At 40.9% G+C, this 16,964-nt stretch overlaps 1 protein-coding gene across 2 annotated transcripts in view; it reads left to right on the plus strand.

The window, feature by feature from the left end:
* Nucleotides 1-16,964, plus strand: part of XPO4 (exportin 4) — an 82,476-nt gene that overhangs the window by 18,907 nt on the left and 46,605 nt on the right. For both annotated transcript variants that reach the window (XM_065631586.1, XM_065631595.1), the window contains exons 2-4: nucleotides 3,612-3,717; nucleotides 7,380-7,521; nucleotides 7,783-7,921. In XM_065631586.1, coding sequence (XP_065487658.1) covers nucleotides 3,612-3,717; nucleotides 7,380-7,521; nucleotides 7,783-7,921 — 387 coding nt within the window. The remainder of the gene's footprint in view (nucleotides 1-3,611; nucleotides 3,718-7,379; nucleotides 7,522-7,782; nucleotides 7,922-16,964) is intronic.

Consider the following 16,964-nt stretch of genomic DNA (forward strand, 5'->3'; position numbering starts at 1 on the left):
TTCTCTTCTTTTTTAGTGGTGCCATAATTTGCTACTAATGTCTCTGGAAGTGCCCTTAAACATTACAGAACAATGTCACGTAGAGATCATACCTGTTTTCAAACTCAAATATGCTTTGCTAGTGCAAAATAGGTTCAAAATCAGGTAGCCTTGATTTGCTCTTCTTGCTCTAGGAATGTGAGTATAAATGACCTCAGACTTGCAAGGTGTTATCCTTTGTCACTTATACCCAAAGGATTGTTTCTAACCTGGCTGCAGTTAGTGATGGTTCACGAGACTGCGGAGCTGTGAGCTGCAAGGTCAGCACTGCGGGAAAGGCAATGTCACTCCACTCCTTTTCTCCCCATCCTTGGGCTGGCTCTGGCACTTGTCTGACTTCTTGGTATTTACTGAAGTAACAAAAGGGTGTTTATTACCTTTGCTGCCTCTCCACTTTATTTTTTTTTTGTGGGCTAGTTGATAGAAGGGATAATGCAAGGAGATGACAAGACGATGCAAGTGAGAGCAAGAAAGGAGTGGGACCTCTCTTTTTGGTAGCAGAGAGTTATTAAAATAAGACACTTGACTTAAGAAATTTTGTTCTTAGTTCTCACAAAACTTAATGGACCAAATCTGCGTGTTACTTGCGACTTGAGAGTATTCCCATGGCATTGCACAGTACCAGAGGCCGTAGATAAAATGTGCCTCAAATGGTGACTGGTGCTGACAAAAGCAGCCTGTCACCAGCCATTACATCCTGTGCTGTGCTGGCATAAACTCCTGTGCAGGCGTGTGGTGAACCAGGTTGTGGGACTGGTCCAGGTGTAAAACAACCTGCCTTTGGTGGGATGCTTTTTGGTGATCACTTCCTCAATCTGGTTCTCTGTGCATTTGCACAAATGCTTGCCCATACAATGTGGGGGAAAAAAAGTGGGGACAGCTTTTTTTGTTTGCTTGTTCTGGTTTGTTTGCAGTAGGACTGACTGAAGTGCACGTTGGGCTGTGGCTGTATAGGTCATTCCTGCGTTTTTGATAACCTGCTCCAAATATTCTTCTGGCATTCAGTACAGCTGGCTCCGTTGCAGTTAGAGCCCACACGGAGAGCTACTGTCCTTCAGACTGCAGAAAGCGGAGTGGCTGGGAACAGCAGAAGAGTTTTTAATGACAGAAGTGTCACGTGCCCCAATTCAGTGAGGCAGCTTCTTTACAGGTTTAAATTTGCTTAAAAAGTTATTAGAAGTTTGTGGTTTTTGCGTTGGGAGTTCGCTGAAGCTCAGTGTCCTGGAAGGGTTTGGGTGATTAGGGGCCTAGAGCACCTTTCTTATGAGGAGAGACTGAGAGAGCTGGGTCCGTTCAGCCTGGAGAAGAGAAGGCTGAGAGGGGATCTCATCAATGTTTATAAATATCTCAAGGGTGGGTGTCAAGAGGATGGACCAGATTCTTTTCAGTGGTGCCCAACAATAGGGTGGGGGGCAATGGGCACAGACTGAAGCACAGGAGGTTCCGTCTGAATATGAGGAGAAACTTCTTTACTTTGAGGGTGCCAGAGCCCTGGAACAGGCTGCACAGAGAGGCTGTGGAGTCTCCTTCTCTGGAGACATTCAAAACCCGCCTGGACACATTCCTGTGCGATCTGCTCTGGTGAACCTGCTTTAGCAGGTGGGTTGGACTAGATGATCTCCGGAGGCCCCTTCCAACCCCAACCATTCTGTGATCCTGTGGGTACCACCATGGACCTTATTTCTGTGTCAGTTGTTCAGCAGCGTGTAATGCCCCAAATATCCAGAAGCTTTGCAGTGCGTGGGTCTGCGTGTAGCCTGCTGCCCTGGAGCCCGAGGTGCTGCTCCGAGCACATGGAAGATGGACTCACGCTGAAGGCACGCTGCCACGTGTGTGTGCACAGCCCAGCGCCATCTGCCGCCAACCCACAACTGGGCACGGACAAACCCTCCTTTGTCCCCAGAGCTGGTAGGTTGAGCTGTCCTGTATATGCTCAAATCGCTGTCCAGGGAGGGTCTGCCCCGAATTGGCTGTAGCAGAGCAGGTCTGTGAAAGGACAGACCATTTATTCTGCATCCACGAGGCTTTTTTGCAGCCTTCTTCGTCCACTTCTTTTGCTCCCTTCCCAAAGCATTTATAATATCTGCACTGGAAAAGTTGTGAGAGTCAGAAATTTGCTGTGTAAGAAGGAGCAGAGCTGTTTATTAGGACCCTTTGATCTGAGGATCAGCAATCTGCTTTCACAGAATCACAGAATCACAGAATCCCATGCTTCCGTTAGCCAGATTATTGAAGAAATGATTGAGGACCAGCAGTTTTAATCTGTGGTGTTATTAGCTCGTATTTGAATTTTCTATTGCCTATGTTTTGTCAAGGGTGAAAGAATTAAAACAGATTTGTTATGTTTTATTTACTGGAAACTATTTGTCTTAACTTAAAAACCTTTAAGGTCTTTGTGCTTTTATTCCTGAAGCAGCAGGTACAAATCAAAACCAAAAGATACGTGGCACATACATTCTCCTTTGATTGCCAGGGACAGGAGTTGAATTTGGAAGTTCAGCTGCAGTTCAGTAACCTCCTCTGTCACCTTGACCCAGCTCTGCAGTTTGTATTCAATCTTTCTACACGTGCACGTTGCTTTCTCAAAGGCCCGTCAGTTCAACTTATGCTGCCTTGTGGTATCAATCCCCTCTAAGAGTATTTTGTAATGTGTGCTTGTTCAGATAAATCCCAAATAGCAGAAACTGGAGAATATTAATGGCAGAAGCGGAGATCAGAATGGTGTTGTGAACAGCCGATGTTTTCTACAGGGTTGTTTTTACCCTGTGGGACGGCGGAGGTGATCTTGGGGTTGCTCAGTGAGGTGAGGCTACAATACAGGTGGCAGGTCTGGTCTGTGCTCTGTCAACGATATCGCATCTCGCAGCGATCCAGGTTACTACTTAGTTTTGTGCTTTACCTATAGGTGATTTTCAGGTAGAAGCCACCAATGGAGCTGCCTTTTGGCAGCGGGTGCTACCTGAGCAAGGTGCCCTTGCTGTAAGGGATGGGTCTGCAAGAGGATGAGTGTAGGCAGCTGGGGGAACCGCTGCCATCCCCAAACAAGCTGACCCCTCTCTCAAATTCAAGCCCTCACTCAGTCTTTAAGAGATCAACTTCAATGTGAAACACTAGAGGGTAGTATGTTACTACCAATACTTTATTTTAGAACTTATCCATAGTCATGATTTGTAATCCCGTGAATTTATTGTACAAATCAATATTTTTAAACAAGTGTAGAACTAAAGAAAAAAATAGTACTTTGTTTCTGTGATGGTGAGTATGGTGTGCAATGGTATTTTTGGTTTGAGTAGAAAAAGGATTGGGTTGAATGTAGATCTGGCTTTTATCTTTCTTCAGAAACGTCATTAGGAAGACAATACTTTGAATTATTCACAGTTATGTGACAAAACATAAGTACACAGCAGTATATAAGAAGAGACCGTGACTGAGAAAGAGCAGGCAGTTTTACCAAGAAATACTTCGTTTTGATATTTAACAAGGCAAATATTTGAGTTCATGACATTGCTCATATGTATTTACAATTGGGGTGGGGGTTTAATACTCAAATAGCTTTTTTTTTTCTCTTTCAGGCACCACCTTCCATGGTCAATAATGAACAACGCCAACATGCCGAGCACATATTCTTATCATTTAGAAAATCAAAATCACCATTTGCTGTTTGCAAACACATTTTGGGTAAGCTTTAATAAGTTAAGCATGTACCTGCTTTTATAACTGGAACTGTGCCGTTCTTCTCCAGCTGGGAATACAAACATCAGTTTTGATACTTTTTGTTGGAGCATGAAGCCTATTGCTGCCCTTTGGGTTTGTTTCTGGCAGCTTTAAAGTCTGCAATATGCATCCTCGTGTAGTTAAGTTCCTAAACTGATTTAATAGATTCAAGTTTCCTCTGCTACATGATTATTGTAATACTGTATAATCTGCGGAGCTTGTAGAACTGCCTGTAGTGTGATTGCTTGGCTTGATGCTTCCCATTGAGTCAACCCATGATGCAATTTTATATACTTTTGCCAGATTTTGCACTGGCACTAAACTTTTCCATTATGAGAATTTATTTCAGGTTGAATGTCTTAGTAAATTGCTGTTAATGACCCAACTGTTATGTTTAAAAAAAAGTATTTTAGAAAAGTTTCTGTCCACCTGTAGAAGCAATAGAGTATTGACTCAAATTTTTGCGTGATTATACCTGTGGAGAATGGAAAGAGAGAGATAGGTATCGCCTTTTAGCAGAAGTTTATTGGGTTTTAATTGAAATGCTGTAAATGTGGTTGCATTACAAGCCTTTAAAAACAAATCTGTTTTACAGGTGCAATAGAGACTTATTAGAGTTTGGCAGCTAAATAGTCTGAAAATGGCAGGAGCAGTAAGTGTGTCAGATGCCGCTCAGCACCGCTGTACCCACCAGATGTGGGTGCTGGGGACAACCAAGGGGCAGTTTCAGTGAAAGCTGACTCTGAAACCTGGTGAAGAAAACCTGTAAATTTGTGGAAAAGAGCACAGGCCAAAGCCACAAGAATCAACTTTCCTTTCAAAGAATTTGCCAGAATGAACAGAAAAATATTAGAGCTGTGTTTAAAATATTATTTTCTTAATTAATTGCACAGTAACTTTTAAAAGTTATTTCTAAATTTACTGGGTTAGAGACACACAATTCATGAACATTGGGATGTTGATATTGCAGGCCTAGTACTGTGTTATCAAATTATGCTGTGATATATAGACCAGGTTGTGGTTCGTTTCCTACACCCACTCCCCAACCAAAATTTTTTCTACAAATGAATTTCTTCTAGATTTAGTATATTATGTTAGTACTTCATCTGGTCCTGAAGACTGTAACTACACTTTTTGCTTTATGGGTTTGCAAAATTCATGCTTTCTATTTTCACATTGATTTTTAGATAATTTTAAGTGGGCAAAAGAACATCCTTAAGTAACTTTTGTTCTCTCATAAGTGATACATTTGTCACTACTCAGAAGTAAATAACATAAACTTATGAAATAAGTACTTGGTAGTGCTGTCTGTGATAAGGGATACATCACTGCATCTTGTTTTCAAAGAAAGGAATACAATTTAGCATTAATAATGAAATACCACTGCAGACTTTTTTTTTTTCTGAACCGTGGCTGGTTGGAAGGAATATGATCTTGTTTTTAACACCTTTTGGATGTCTAGAAATATTGCATCCTTAAACTGCTCATGTGCTATCACCGTTGAGAAACCAGCGTGTTTCCACATGGGGCAGGTTTTTCCTGGCAGTGGCAGCTATGATGCTGAGACCTGGAACCGAGAGATTTTCCCTGAAACTTTGTGCTTCATGAGTAATTGTTTGTGCAGTCTGGGCAGAAAGAACAGCTGGTCAACACTTGGGAGGTGAGGAGGGAGAGGCAATGCTTATGAAGTCGGGAACCAGGCAGGGAAACAAGGCGTTTGTGATGAATAAAAGCGTTAAAGTGCACTGAAGGGATATGTGCAGGTAAGGATGGGTAGGAACTGGAGGATCAGAGTAGATGGGTTTAAAAAGAGACAGGGAAATAGAGTGGTCAGGACAGGAATTGGAATGGAGGTAGAGATAACAAGGACGTTGATGGTGTTTGTGGAGAGCAGAGCATAGGGATGATGCAGGGAGAGCCATGGAGAGGATAAGCGTAAGTAAAAGGAGAACAGCCAACACCATACGGCTTCTTTAGGAACCTGGCATTGAACCCAGGAAGCATGAGGCCCAACGTTCTTCTGCTGTGAGCTTATAGCCCTTAAATGTACCGGCACAACTTGTCCTGTGTTTCTTTAGTAAATTCAAGTGGAGGATAGCGGTGCTCTGAGTAGTTATAAGCTTACACCAAGTGCTGGACATGTCTGCTGTTAATGATTGCGGTTGTGCATCTGCAGTACTTGACGCAAAGGAGAAATTCCGTCCTCTTTTTTTTCTTTTTAATAGCATTCTCTTTTTGTGTGAGCTTTATGCAGTTTGAAAAGCCAAAGACACAGAAAATGCCACAATTAAAATTCTCACATAGGAATAATCTGTGCATGTTAGACATAAAGATTAATCTTTTAATTAAGTGGTTACTTAGTTTTTCAAATTAAGCTATGTCGATTTAAAGCTGGTTTATTTTGATTTAAGCATGTTTACGTGTGTAGAGTTTAGATTTGCAGCCTGATGAAATTACTTAAAAACATTTTATCAAATTGGCTGCTATGTTAAATACAGAACTTGCCTATGAAGGAAATATACACAAAAATTCATAATATATATAATTAGGGGAAGAAAGTTTGTTTTGTAGTCATTTAAAGCCTGTCATCCCTTGACTGAGGCTTTCTTGAATAAACCCAGTTTTTCTAGTCCTGGCAGGTTGCCCACCATAGCTCAAACTCCACTTCTTGTTCAGGAATTTTATTTCACCATTTAGTAATTTTATGCTTTTGCCACCCTGTGGCTACACCTTTTCTGAATGTTCTTTCTGTGTTTCCTACAGAGCTCTGAATGTTTTGAAACTAGCTACTGAGATACTACCTGCTATTTCTACGTTATTTTTTAATAGCAAGGGAACAACAACAACAAAAATTCCCTGTACCTTTCTATCATCATATAAATTAAATTCAAATTCCAGTTTTTTTCCATAATTATATTTTTTAGTGATGCAAACCGTCACCTTTTTCCATAACATCTTTTTCTAGTTTCTTTAGTGCATCTATATACAAAGCAGTCAGATATTTAGATAATAAGGGCTAGCAATTCCCACACTTTGTTAGAAAGCTGTATTTTGATTATCTCAAATAAATGCAGAAGCTTGAACATAATGTAGAAAATGTTAAACACACCAGTCTGTAAAACTTTTGCTGTAATAATTAAACATAAGTGTTATCCTTATGTGTTACTGGACTTGCTTCTCATTACCATGCATAAAACACATGTAATTTTATGCACTGTTGGTTCCAAATGCAAGCACACGAATGACAGAATAAACTTCAGTTCTGCCATGCCTGACAATTTCATCGTATCTTAATGTATTCTGATCGAATCTGTCATTTTTATTTTATTTTGTTCCACAGTTGTGTTAGCATTTTTGTTGTTGATTTTTAGCCAGTCTCCTCACACAGCCAACTTTTCTTCTCGAGTCTCTGACTCAAATAACATTGGACAATTTGATAATCGGGTTATAGGTTTCCTCTGCCTTTTGAGGTATAAATTCTTCGTCTGGTTTCATAACAAAAAAACCCCATTTAATAATAAGTTAACTAATAGTAAATTTCATTAACTTTTTTTTGTTAGAAATATATACAAGCTATACACATCTATGTCTTCTGATACTGAAATTGCCTTTATTTTTCCCCACAGAAACTAGTAAAGTGGACTATGTCCTTTTTCAAGCTGCTACAGCGATAATGGAAGCAGTTGTAAGAGAATGGATTCTCTTGGAAAAAACTAGCATTGAGTCACTGCGAACATTCCTTCTAACCTATGTCTTACAAAGGCCTAAGTAAGTATAGAAAAAACATCTCTGAACATGTAGGAATTTGTATAAAGTCTGGGTTATCCTTTTGTTTCCAAGGGTAGCAGTGGAAGACCATTTCAACAATAATTTGTCTGCCATTCTTAACACCTAGTTGACTTCTGTAGAATTGTCAGCTTTCTCTTATGCATTCACACAAAATGTTTGAAAAAGAAATGAGTTTAACATTTTATTGAGCACTGATGTTCAAAATTATTTGCAAACGTATTTTTGCAATGTTGTTTACAGCCTTCAAAAGTACGTTCGGGAGCAGATTCTTTTAGCAGTAGCGGTGATAGTGAAACGGGGATCATTAGACAAATCAATTGACTGCAAAAGCATTTTTCATGAAGTCAGCCAGCTGATCAGCAGCGGTAACCCCACTGTGGTAAGTATTTTATTTTCTTCTCCAAATTTAAGCAGTCTGTATCAGCAGCATAAGCTATATACTTAGTGACTATAAAATCTTCTTCTCTTATCTAAAAGTAAAAATCAATAATAAAGTCGATAGCTATTCAAGCAATCATTTACCAAGTCGGGGATTTTTGAATAAGAATGTTTTTGGAACTAATAGTATTAAGTGTAGTTCTTCGGCACACAATTACACCGTATTTCTTAGGGAATAGGTTTCTCTCAATAGCTGTCACTAATGCGATGGTTTGGGTTTTTTTCTGTTTCTCTAACAAAATAGCATGGTCTGGAATGGATTTCCCTCCTGTGCTCAGCTGTCGGAACAGGCCCCGGCAAGAGGCACAGGCCTCTGCTGTTCTCTGGGAGAAGGGTAGGGGGAGAGAAAGGGGTGCGAGGAAGTAAAACGTGGAATGGAAACACAAAACTTACTCTAGATTTAATGTCATACTACTAGGGGTAAGTGTTACCTTCCATACTGAGCTCAAAGTGGAAACAAGGTGTCCAATATCTATCTGTGCATTTAGTCAAATTCCGTTTGCTATGCCAGGAGATAAGTTTAGAATAGGTCATAATAGAGGCATGTAACTAGAGATTAAAGAGAGGTGATTTTTCTCCTACCAAATGCAAATCCAAGATTATGTAGATTCCATGCCGAAACTTTTAACCAAAGCTTTTCTTGAACAAAAGAAACCTTGAGGGAATGGACTCCTAACATTGCCGAGCATTTAGAGCAGCAGTTGTAGTGGATGTGAGCGGCAAATGTTTAACTCTGAAAATTCGATCAAAGTGTACTAGAAGTAATGCGGCTCATGTCATGGTCCTAAAAATAGTGTGTCACCTCTGAGCACAAGTGATATCCCTCCAGGGTATGGAAATTTCAGTTACGCTTCTAAACTTTAGTTTCACTGTTATTTAGCTTAATGAGAACATTTCAGCCATTTTCGGTTGTGCATAATTTGGATAGGAATGGGTATTTTTTTAGAACAGTGTTAAGTTTATGCTTTTTTCCAGGGGACATAGCCTTGTTATTAAAATGGAATTAAAACTGAAGATTTCAATACTTTTTTTGCATGCTGGTGTGCATGCTTATGTAGTTTGTATGATCTTTATAGGAAGACACAAAAGTGGAGTGACTAGAAACCTGGATGTTGACAGAGAAGTCCCCTCTGAACTAACTTTCGCACAGTGCAGCCTCTGCAGTTATATTCTGTGTGTGCACTAACATACAGACGCGCTGCCCTGAACACAGCGCGCACACAGCGAGCTGAGGCTGCCAGCTGCAAGGGTGTCACCCTGGGCTGCTGCAGAGGAGCTCTGCCTGGGGAAGGGGCAATATTTCACTCTTTCACTCGCTGCCACCCTACAGAGACCAAGTTGGGCTCAGCTTTTTGTTTCCCTTTATCCACCCCTCTTCACAAGTATTACTTTCTCCATAGTTTTTCCAAAGTATTTGTGTTCAGGTTTTAAATAGCATATTTAAAACCTCCTTAGTATATAAAGATGTTTTCTATTCCAGTATGCTAATGCAATATACTAGCAAAAAATGACACAGAGTGCTGCTGGAACCTCTTTTCTGTAATGCACAGTATATGTTTGTTAGTCTTTGGCAAGCTCATTTTAAACACATGCTCCCGTGTACTTATGAGGTTTTAAATTATATTTCTCATCCATAGTAATGTTCTTGTAATCTTCTGAGACTTTGCTGCAAGAGGAACTCTGGTACTGGCACAGCTTCATGTGACCCAGGACTTGGCATATGAAATAATAAGGAGTAATAAAATCGTTTGTTAGCACAGTACCTGCCACAGCTGAGCTCTCGGTGGGTTCAGGGCACACCTCTTGCCTACATATATAGTAACTTTGAAAGGCTGTGTGAAATTACATATACAATAAGTTATCCACTTCTCGAATATGAGTGGATGTTTTTCTTGGTGTCCCCGTAGCGTTCAGCCGTGCCCCCCAGGCTGCCCTGCGGGGTCTCAGCTGCGGGCGCTCAGGGTACGGTGTGGGGCTGAGGGGTGGTACTGCCATCCAGACCCAACACGCCCTGTCAGGACAGTGCCATGCAGTGTCACGGCTGTGTCTGCACTTTGCTGGAGAGCTGTTTGTATTAGTTATTTATAAAAACATGCCTCCACCCAAGTCATGAAGGAGGCTGGGACATGGGCATTGAGAGGGATCAGCAGATGTTTTCCAGCCCTCTGTGCCTCCCTGGCTTTTTCCACATTTTTTATCATGTCTTTCCTGTGATGTACTGTGCAGTCTTGACTCCAGCCTTGTACTCCCAAGTTTCAGGAGTCTGTCGCACCTTTGTGACTCCAAATTTTCTATTGAGTCTCTTGGTTCCTTTCCATGTCCTTCCCAGACTTCTGCTCTATGTTCTCTTCTGATCTACGGCCCACCTGCTTGTGTTCTCCTACCTGAGGTTCACTCCAGCAGCTGCAGAAATAACATGTGGCGTCAGCAGCAGGTCACTTCTCATTTAAAAATGCTTAAAGCCTTCAGCATGGCTCTCAGCCGTTGGTGTTGGCTTTCTATGTGTGTTAGGCTGAGTCAGGCCTATGGGGTAACAAGGAAAGAGTGGATGGGAATGCATTTTGTCACCACAGTAGGGAAAGCACACTTTTTGGCCTGTTCAGAAAGAGAATGTAAAGAACTTGAGGCTGTATGTGATTGAAAGCGCTGGCTTAAGCTGCAGGTTTAGCTGGATAATTTACGTAACAGTTTGTGATTGAAAGTAATTTTTAAAAAAGCAAAGTGATCTCTTGCCTGCTCACCATTTGCTTTCTCCTCTCTGCCGGCTCTGAAGGTTCTTGGCCCTCCTTTATCTTACAAGAATAAAGTAGGTACTTATTCTTTTCCATTCCCTGCAACCCTACACCCAGTTTCTCTCAGACATCTGTACTAGTTTTGTGTTTATTACACTCATGATCCATAAAATCTTTGGGACTTTTCAGTTACGTGTTGTGTTAGATAGGTGTAACGAGGAGAACAGTGAATGTAGATAGTACTGACTCTTTTGCTTGTGTCCTTTAGCAGGATTTGGTATGCTTAATATCTTAACTCAAGTATTAGTTAAAAATACTCCTCGGATATTAGCTTAAAATATCTTTAGAAATGGATGCATTTTGAGGATAGAACTTGAAAGTATGTTGAGTAAGGTGCCAGACTGACGTGGGAGCAAGACTGGTGGATGAACTGTTGAGAATGAAAAAACAAAAAGGAGTTTGAAAGGAAGAGAAAGAGAGGAATCATGATGAGAGGAAGAAAGTAGAGTTTCTGGTTTTGTTTTTCCTGGCTCCTCCTGTAACATCAATACAAGCCATCTTCCTGCTCATGTGATCTGTCTGTGATCTCCCTCCAACAGCAATTTCAGGATCTCTTTTTAAAATCTTTATCTCTGGGGTACAGAGTTTCTGGCAGCAGGCGCGTTGTCACGGGCCAATCTTAAAATGCTAAATACATGTTTTCTATCACTGATTTCAAGATTTTTGAGAAATGTGTGGGCCAAGTTCTTCTCAACTGTAAATGCCTTCAATTTCTTGGCCTTTTTTGTCTAGAATACTCGGCTTTTCATAACTGAATGATTTCGTATGTCCTTCATCCCTGCCAGAAGGACAGGAATCCTGGCAGCTAAGGTGACTGATTCCCAGGAGGAGGAACCAGTCTGCATGTGAACACAATCCAATGGACTTTGTTTAAAACTGGACTGGGATATGGGTCACACCTAGATTTCTTCCAGACTATGAGTAGACAGATGCAGAGGAGTCCAACTGCTGTAGACCTCTGACATAGGACTGGGAAGCAACAGAAACTGTGTCTTTTAAGATCTACAACACATACAGTAGAATGTATTCTAATATACCATATATATACCATACCTGAAGCCTGAATTTTCCTGTATGTGCAAGAAGACTTGTCAAGACTTACTGGAAGAGCTCTGGGATCCTAACAGTTCCTTCCCTCTTGAAAACCTGTAAATCTGTTGGTGTGTTTCCCAATGTTCATGGTTGGGCTAGAGCGGAGATTCAGATGCTTCAGATTACCCAAAAATTGCTCAGGAATGTGCTGTGGGTGGATCCATGTGAAGAGTGGGAAATTTTAGTAAGTAGAACTCTAGGCATTCATCTTCATTGAAATTAATCTATCAATAATAATGGCTGCATAGAAAAGTAGTTACCTTTATTTAGCATGTGTGGTTTTTATTTCTATCCTTTAAGAGGAATTTTACTTCTGGATCCCTGTCTAGCTTTTGCTGTCTCATGTGGTAGGGTAGGAGTTGGAGAGGCTGTCATGGCTTTGTATTTTGACAAAAACATATATTATTTTCACCCCTCTACCTTCGGCTGTATCTTCTGGTCTAATAAAATTATTGCCTTGTCCTATGAACCTTACTGCCCTTGAGACAAGCTGAGTATAAAAACCAGATGGTAAACCAGGATATTTAAGCTATTTCCTTTATTCTGACAAGTGCTTTATAAAGGCCTAAGTTAATGTGTTAAAGATTGGTTTGGGAATTTTAGGGATCCAGAAACTACTCCAAATATGAGGTTAAAACTTGATAATAGAAATGTAAGAGAACTTTAGAACATAAGTATTTTTAGTAGTTGTATTAACCAGGATGCCTTTTAAAGTTTTCTGATTTTTCTTTTGAATAAGAGCCTACTTTACCAGAGATGCAGTTGACCAAAACTACAATTTAGTTGCTTAATAACTTTAATATTAGAAATTGATAGCTCCCAGTTTTTTCATTTATAATAGAGCTACAGTTTCAAAGACTAGGCTGGGAAGTGAGAAGAGACGATCCGGAGGAGAGATGCGTGTCCCCTTTCCTATGTACAGCATCCCGGACTCTTCCTTAATTCTGCTGTGTTGTGAGGTGCGCAGACATGGAGCCCCTCACCTGTACATATCAGAGACTCACTGGGAAGAAAGAAATGATGCCTTTCCATGTGTTATACCTATATTTCTCTTATTACTCTGGTAACACACAAATAAACAGGCTTGAGGGGAAAAGCCTCTTGAAGACGTGTATTGACTGTAGCTGCTCAGTCTTTAGTGTGTCTTCCTCTCAGAGGTACTGCCCTTCTGAATAGACACAGTCAGTAATAAACTGGATCTGTGTGGGAGGTTACTTAAAAACAATGAGCCTTTTCCCTCCTAACCCTTTTGTTTTAGCAGATCAGCTGTGGAGCACAGCCATGTAACGCAGCTCAGTTGGCATATCTGGCGGGATGGTGGGCAAGAACAACCAGGAGAAGTAGGGGGATAGGGGTCCCCTTGCCCACCAAAGAGCACTTGCCAGGGTGAAGTATATTTAACGCTGGGTGATACTGATGGTGAGCTGCATGGCTAGTCTTACTATTCATTATTTTGAGCTTAATTGAAAGTCTCGGATTTGTTCATGCAATTACCGTAGGAGTGAAGATTCAACTGGTACCTTTCAGACAAGAACTTGGAGAATGGATATATTACCTCTAGATAAATGGTTTTCAGACTTTTTTTTTTTTTTTGAGGTTACTTTTTCTCCTCCTCTTGATTTTTGCTTCACAACTTTGCCTGTCCCCAAAGAAAAAAAAAAAAGAAAAGCACGTTTTGCACCCCAAGCTCCAGCAAACTCTGCCTGGACCTTTTCTGCTATTAGTAGAGGCTGCTACTTCCCTTCTCCCTTTGGCCAAAGCCTGCATGCTTCACATGCCACAAGATCATCTTCCTGTGGCCCCCAGTGATTCACAGAGGAATTGGTTTTCTCTTTCTCTGGTTGATTTCCCTTGCTTGGTTTGCCTGGTTCTCCCCAAGGAAGGGAACAGGGTCTCCCCGTTGTGCCGCTGTAGCTGCGGTGTGTTAACCTGGTGCTGCTCGTCCGTCTTTGCGCGGTGGCAGAGTGGGAATGGGAGGAAAGGGGTGCGCTGCCCAGCCAGTCCTTACTGCTGACAGCACAAAACTGCAGCTGTGGGTCCTATTCCTATCATCCCGTCCCTGCTCTACAGCTTTTTTCCATCAGTTGGCTCATTTGGGAAGGATCAAGCGGATAGAATCCAGTGGGTTCTTCCTGCCACTTGCTTATATTTCTTCAGAATATATTCTGGTTTTCTTTGGTTGGAAACTACTACTGCAGCTCCTGGGTTCCCTTCCCACCCCCCCCCGCCATTGCAGTACTCACAAATTGAAAAGCTGGAGTGGTCCCAGTTACTCTGTGTACATAATGGTATTTCTTTTGGTCCTGTGGCCATCCTGTTAACCTTTCCATTTGGAGTTGCAGCCCACATTCTGGGGATTTAGATACTCTGAAAATGTTAGCAAATACAGCTGTGCTTATTCAAGGAAGAAGTATATTACTGCCTCTAGAAAGGAAGTCTTGCATTAAACAATTTCTTCAGTAAAATTGCTTTCGACACATTCTCACTAGGGAATTTTATGACCTATGGACAGCACAGCAAATTCTGCCTCTGATAGATTTACTCTTTCATTCTTCCTGCTCTTGTGCAAATTAAAATTGAGTGGTTTAGGGATATTATTAAATGCTTCTTGTGGCTTCTCTTTGGTTTCAGTGCTAGAGTTGACTTTTTGCTTCCATTCATATAACATCATCTAAATGAATATTGAGGCTGGCAGTGATTTAATGTGACCAAAGTAGATGTTATTTGCTCTGTTCGGGTGAAACCTTAGTTCCTTTACATATACCCATATGATTCTGTTTTCTGTAAGTATAAATGATACTTGCAGAAGGTTGGGGGGTGGTGCTTGATAGTTTAGGTTTTGTAAAATGAATTATTTAGTCAAGCCTCTGACAACCTGGCTGTATCTCTGCTCTGAATTTCAGAAAGAAGGAAACACTTTTGGTGTTGTAGGTCATTCTGCTTTGCCTGTTGGCTTTTCTGCCTTGGAGCTGGTGAACCACATGTCCATTTTTTCCTAAGCTGTATTTGAACTCTTCTGCCTTTCAGATGCTTTGTAACCCAACTACCCCCAAATGAAGCAGTTCACTTATTCCATGGGCAGTCCAGGCACAAGTGTGAAATCCCTTCAAACATTATGGCTTTAACTTTTGTTGTAGGGGACATTCCAATTGGAGGAATAAGTTGCATTTACCTTCTGTGTCTGAGTTTTGTGAAAGATATATAAATGTTGTTTACTGTTGAAATGTTGCATGGTCTTTCTGTAGCGCCTGTGTTTTATTAGAGTGATTTAAAAAGAAAACCACTAAACCGATGTTACTACCGGGTGTCTGATTGCCAAGTTAATCTCTTATCACAAGTCCCATTGATCTTCTGTTTGAGCAGCTGAGACTCTATTTTATGTATAGCGATCTTTCATAAAGTTTATTCCTGGTAATAAAGCTAACTGGGGTGAATGCCAAGCTATTCTCAGAGGCAGTCTGCTCTCAACAAGAGAAGCATTTGATTTTGTTAGATAGGGTTATTGTTTGGGTATGTACTTGTGGCAGAACTAGTGAAATTGCTAGCGAGTGAGTCAAACTAGGTTCAGAGGTTTACTCTTACTGCTATGAAGTTAATAGCATTACTGCGTAACAGACACTCAGAGCTGACTTTTAATATGATGCCCAGAATCACATGCATTTTCTACTTATTGCTGTATGGTGGTATTAAATTGGATTGTTAATCTCTTCTGTGGCATGGTAAAAACTTAAAAAAACCCCACACTACAAAACAAACAAAGAAAACTTACACCCTCGAACTTTACTTGTATTAAGTGCTTTCAATTTTATTACGTATAAGAGGAAGTAATTTTATTTCACAGAGCACAACTGTATTGGTTTAAATGAAATGATCTTGTTTTTCAGATTTTTGAAATCTTTATTCTAATAGCTTGCATTTGTGTTGAGGATACTTAAAAGGGTCTTCATACCAAACGTACATGTAAATTAAAAAAATGTATTTCAAAATATTAGTAGTTAACCTTCAGTAGAGTTACTTTGCATGAAGGAAAAATTTACTTTTATCCAAGTTTACTTAAGCTTTATTCCAGAGTTTCTGACATATTACTGTTTATTCGGAACAGTTCAATAGGTGGCAGGGCACATGTTGTTTTATATTAATTAATTCGTTAATATTCATATGAAAATGGCATTCTTACTGCTATGCTCCATGATCTATATACATTCCTATAGTCTTATGGCAGTTTTGGGAAGCAGTGGTGGTTTTGTATGCGGGTCTACGCAAAGGCTTGAGATTGCAAGGACAAGTTACAGGTCTTGATCTGTTCCTCGGCTCCTGTCTGTGAGCCAGACTCCTGGGGGTTGGCACCGGCCTTCTAGGAAACCCGTCTCAAGCAATCTCCTCTCAGCCTGTTGCAGTAAATCTGTTCTTCCCCTGCTTTGTTGACCTGGATATACTGGTGCACTTACCCCTCATGGCTGCAGGGGGTAAGCACAGATGAGTGATGGGAGGGCATGGATGTGTCTGTAGTGCACCCAGCACCCTTGCGATGGTGAGGGAATGGGGCAGGATTTGCACCCCAGGTATCCAAACACCAAGGTGAGGGAGCTGGTGGGATGCTGGGAATCCGGCGGGAGGGAGGAGAGTAGAGGGATGTGCGCGGGTGTTTGCTGTGAGCAGGGCTGCCGGAGGGAATAGAGTGTGTAAATCTCTAGTAACTTCCTTTCATGCTCAAAGCAGGTACTGATGTCAGAGCTACCTCGAATAGCTCGTACGGAAATCAGGGGGCCGGCTGCTGCTCACACTGCCTTATCAGGCTCTTAGCGGATTCACTCAGCGTAGCTGCATCCATTGCTCTTTATATCTTTGAAGAGATTTCTTTACCATTAATCATTTAATCCTCCTTTTAAATTTCTCCTTGAAATCAGGAGAAAGGCACACACACACAAAAAAGCACACAAAAAGCACACACTTCTGTCATGTAATAGCACATTACTATCCAGACAGAAAGGATAAATTATTATATACCACATAAACGAACTGGAGAAAAGGGAAGGAGAAGGTGTCTATTATTTCAGCTAATATTAACTATTTGTAACCACAGTGGGAACAAACATAATT

This window comes from Caloenas nicobarica, chromosome 1, assembly GCF_036013445.1.
Source record: "Caloenas nicobarica isolate bCalNic1 chromosome 1, bCalNic1.hap1, whole genome shotgun sequence".
NCBI classification, from domain to species: Eukaryota; Metazoa; Chordata; class Aves; order Columbiformes; family Columbidae; genus Caloenas; species Caloenas nicobarica.